The following is a 4,374-nucleotide window of genomic DNA, read 5'->3' as shown; positions in this document are numbered from 1 at the left end:
ACAATTTTTTCCATATTTAGGTTTTAAAAAGTCGTACAGAAAACTGTACATCGTTATTTTCGATATGTCTAAGATGGACATGGACATACCGATAATTATTGGTTTATTCATTTTAATATGTGTTTTTTGTAACTCGATTAGTGCTAAATCTTCACCGAAAATTTTACATTTTTTGAAATTCGGCCGAGAAATTGACATGCTTGCACCACATCGCCCACCCCACTTGTTGACAAGTTTGATATCTACACGTAAACGCAGATTCTCTATCGTTTTACCAAAGACGGAGTTTATCATATATTTAGGCCTTAGGCCTCAGTCACACTGAGTTGTAAACAATGTTTACAGCAACAAAAATCTGTATACCGCTTTGTGACCACAAGAAAAATCTACAAATCATGTTTACAGTAAATGTTGCACAGCAATTCAAGCCCGAAATTTCACCGACAAGCGATATAGCGAGTAATTTGATCAACAGAATTTAAAAGCAAAAACACATCCAAATGAAAAGTCAAAACAGAAGAAAAAAAGACATGTGACAACACAACAAACAGCCAAAATCGACCGAAATCAATATTCAACTGGAATTTTTGCAATCGGCGTATCAGTGGAACGTACCAACGGTGAACCCTAGAGTAGAATTTAAACTAGAAAGAATAATCTAAATTTCATGCGAATTCAACTTGATTGAATGTGTTCATTCGATTGAACTATTTATTAAAACATTGTAAACAATGCAAACGAAATTCCAACGGAATCTATTAATTTTAATATTTGGTGTTACGGATTTCAATTATTCAAAATCAGCGGTATTTCCATGCTGTTCGATTGTCACTTCATGCAGGTGAATTTGATCGCCAAACAAAAAATCATTGGTGTGGTACTCGAACAAGTTTTTATCAGGCATCGAGACTGGTGTGAGCGGTTCGTATACGACTACATCATTTTCATTCACATTGACGTTGGCATCTTCATCGGCGATCAATTTGAACGACAAATTTTCGATTTTGATTCTGTTCGGTTCAGCTATCCATTCTTTCCGGCCATCCTTGTAAAGTAAACGCTTCACTTCGAATTGAATTGCGAATGTATCGGTTTCGCAAACTTCGTTTGAAGCCGGCTTGGCTTCGATGTTTTCTTGAACCGCAATGCTGTTTGATGGTTCACCGGAATCGCTGTTCGCTGATTGTTCATCCGAAACAATTTGTTTGCGCAGGCGGCACGACTGTTTTTTATGGCGTAAAAGGGACGAACCTTTCATTTGCGAACCACATTCGCACTTTTCCAATTGTTTGTCGTGTACATTTTTGATGTGTCTTGTAACTTTTCAGAACGTAGTTTGGGTTTTTCTGAATGTGGTGGCTTTGTCCGGCGCAATGAAGCCTTTTTGTTATGGCTTACTAATGTTTGCGATCGAGTTTTCATTTTGTAAATCGACTTTTTCGAAATGGCAAGCTAAATCTCACAAGTGGTTTCTTCAAACGCTCACTCTCAAATGCGTACATTCATGACAATGCACATTCATACATGATATAAAGATGGATATGAGGATGAGGATGAGGATGAGGTTGAGGTCGAGGTTGAGGATTGTACGTGAGAATCGATGAGTAACATGCAATATGAACAAAATTTGATTTTACTAAAAGTCCACCAATTCCGAACCAATAGAATCTGAATGAAATTTCAATTTAATAAAGAATGACGATCTCTCACGAAAAACAAATTTCATGCTGAAAAATATGGAAATCCATTTGAATGAACTGTTTTGTTGTTTGATTCACAGTCTCCAAAACGGTTTAGTGAATTGAGATTAAATTCATTGGAAAAACGTTGTTTATTTATCTTTACATTGGAATTTTTATTCGATAAGTTTAGGAGAGCAGTGACACACATTACGCATTTCAGAAGAAACTCGATCGTCGTTTACTTCAAACCATATCATACTGCCATGCAACTTCACCTTCTGTACTCATAAAGTAATTCTTCAGTCGCTCTCGAACATCTTTTGCCTCGTTTGTTTCACTTTGGCCATTTGGTTCGATTCCATTTCCGTGTTCTCCATCATTCAGAAGATCAAACTCTCTCGTGATTGAATCATCTGGATTCATGGTCATCAACCAATTATGAAGAGCACACACAGCTAGAATACACAGCTTAACGTTTTTTTCACTCAGTTCAATCGTTTTCCTAAAAAGTCGGAATCTCGAAGCCATAATGCCGAATGTGCTTTCCACCATACGGCGACCTCTCGATAATCGATAATTGAACACATGTTCAGCACGATTTTGGAAAAGATAGTTACCTGTTTTGGTAATTTGCACGCGCCGGATTCCATAAGTCCGGTTCTGCTTCGTATAGTTCGATCAAAGCTCTTATTTCACTTTTTTCCCAGGTACGGTTTACTTTTCGTTTATTTTCCATGATCAATTTTATTTTTTTTGATTGTTTGGCTAGCGAACACAACACAACACGAAAGATGAAAGAAGCTGAGTAATACCTCAACCTCAACCTCATCCTCATTCTCTCATGACATATGTGGTCACACAGATAATTATGTGCAAGAATGTGACCACCATGTAAACATCGCATGGCAACATTTACTTGAAACATGATTCGTATCAAACTCCACATCATGCAGCGCAAACGCCAAGATACGGTCAATCAACGCCAAGTGCGGTGTTTGCACATCCAAAACCACCTGCACAAAATCGACCGAGATCGAATCAGTATCAGGGAAATCACTCGAGCTCACAGAATCAACAATATGCGGGTGGAAATCGGCCACGCAATTCGCATCGCGCTTCACCTCACGTGCCTAGTCCTCGGAACCGATACACACCGACACAAGGATCGCACAGCAGTCGGCCACACCATCAAAGCCAATCGTATTCGAAACCAAGCGCAAGTAACGGCGACGACGATTGGGACAATGATTGGGATGGTGCACCAACGCAAAGGACTACACCAAAGTAAGTGTTGAGAGGGAATGAAATATTTTGTACCTTTTTACCGGCTGATCTGAGTTGGAATTAATGGAATTTTATGGCTTTTTACAGACAAAACAACAAATCTTCGTATTCAGCCGAAGATGACTGGGATGAAGCATCGGCCAGTTGGGAAGCTCGAGTTGCATCGTAAGTTCGAACTTTCGAAAAAAATTCACTCATTCTGATATCAATCATTAAGCATTTTTCTGAGTTTTTTTTTCGCAATAGATAACATTTTCAATAACTCTTTTTTTTGACTTCATTTTCTAGGAAATCGAATACCCCACGTTTCGATGATAAGAGCAAACAAACACAGTATCAAAGTGGCAAGAGTCCACGTTCCGTTCGAAGTACGCTGCGCACCGATACCTCGCCCCGATCAATGACTCTCGGCGATGCAACGCCACTGTATGACGAAAATATTTAAACTCATTCAATGCAGCAACAACCTCATTATCTAAAACAGAAAAACAATTAGGTTAATTTATAATGGAATCATCGCCAATTGCTTATTTATTCCAATTGCTATGAATTGCTTTGTTGTAAATCACTCCAAACAGCAGAAGAAGCAAGGAAACAAAAACAAAATATTTGATTGACGAACGAATATTTTCTTATTTCGGTAATAAAAACAAAACAATTGAATGAAAATTCAGTGGATTTTTTTAAAAATATAAATGCGTTTTCTTTCGATTACACAAATCGATCATTACGGAATTATCAACTTTTTTCTCTTTTTTTTTGAAGTTTAAACCAAATTTGCATTATCTAAATTTATTTGTTTTATTACGAAATATTTTTATTTTAAATGAACTTATCTTGAGTTCTCTACTGAATCATGTTTGATTGTTTGATTTATCAATTAACTCTCCATTTGTCGCGATTGAATGAAGTAACAATTCAAAGTAAATTATTTTGATCAATACAAGTAGCCAGAATATAAATAAATAATGATATCCAAAAATCAATATGAATAAAGTATATCATTTATACAAAATCATTATTTCGTGTGTTTTTTTTGCATGATTTTTTTACCTTACAACTCTTAATTCACAACTTATTTCAACAGCCACTTGAAATTTGAACATTCATTTATTGTAATCCGGTTCATGTCCACAATCCATGGAACTCTCAACAGGTTGAATCAATTCGACATCAAATCAAGAGACAAACTTTACGCTTGTAATGAATTCTAATCTAAATATAATGGGTCACAATCATTCCAACGATTCTTTTAATACTAAATGCCCTAAGCAATTAATAAATTGGGTGATAAAGAGTGGTGTAACTCATTGAAGAAATTGTAAATCATTGATAAAGTTTATAATGTAGACATTTTTATTGAATAAACTATTACTCATAATATTAATAATTATAGCCTTTTCTCGAT

At 36.1% G+C, this 4,374-nt stretch overlaps 1 protein-coding gene across 1 annotated transcript; it reads left to right on the top strand.

The window, feature by feature from the left end:
• Positions 1 to 2,459: 2,459 nt before the first annotated feature.
• On the top strand, positions 2,460 to 3,984 carry LOC129580057 (uncharacterized). Its single transcript, XM_055470253.1, has 3 exons — positions 2,460 to 2,966; positions 3,054 to 3,131; positions 3,255 to 3,984. Exons 1-3 carry the CDS (start codon positions 2,606 to 2,608, stop codon positions 3,368 to 3,370), a joined length of 555 nt encoding a protein of 184 aa, XP_055326228.1. The 5' UTR covers positions 2,460 to 2,605; the 3' UTR covers positions 3,371 to 3,984.
• The last annotated feature ends 390 nt before the right edge of the window (positions 3,985 to 4,374 follow it).

This window comes from Sitodiplosis mosellana, unplaced genomic scaffold, assembly GCF_009176505.1.
Source record: "Sitodiplosis mosellana isolate CC-2019 unplaced genomic scaffold, AAFC_SMos_1.0 Smas_scaffold_6975, whole genome shotgun sequence".
Taxonomy (NCBI): domain Eukaryota; kingdom Metazoa; phylum Arthropoda; class Insecta; order Diptera; family Cecidomyiidae; genus Sitodiplosis; species Sitodiplosis mosellana.
Note: the sequence above shows the minus strand (reverse complement) of the source record. Positions and strands in the feature narration are given on the sequence as shown.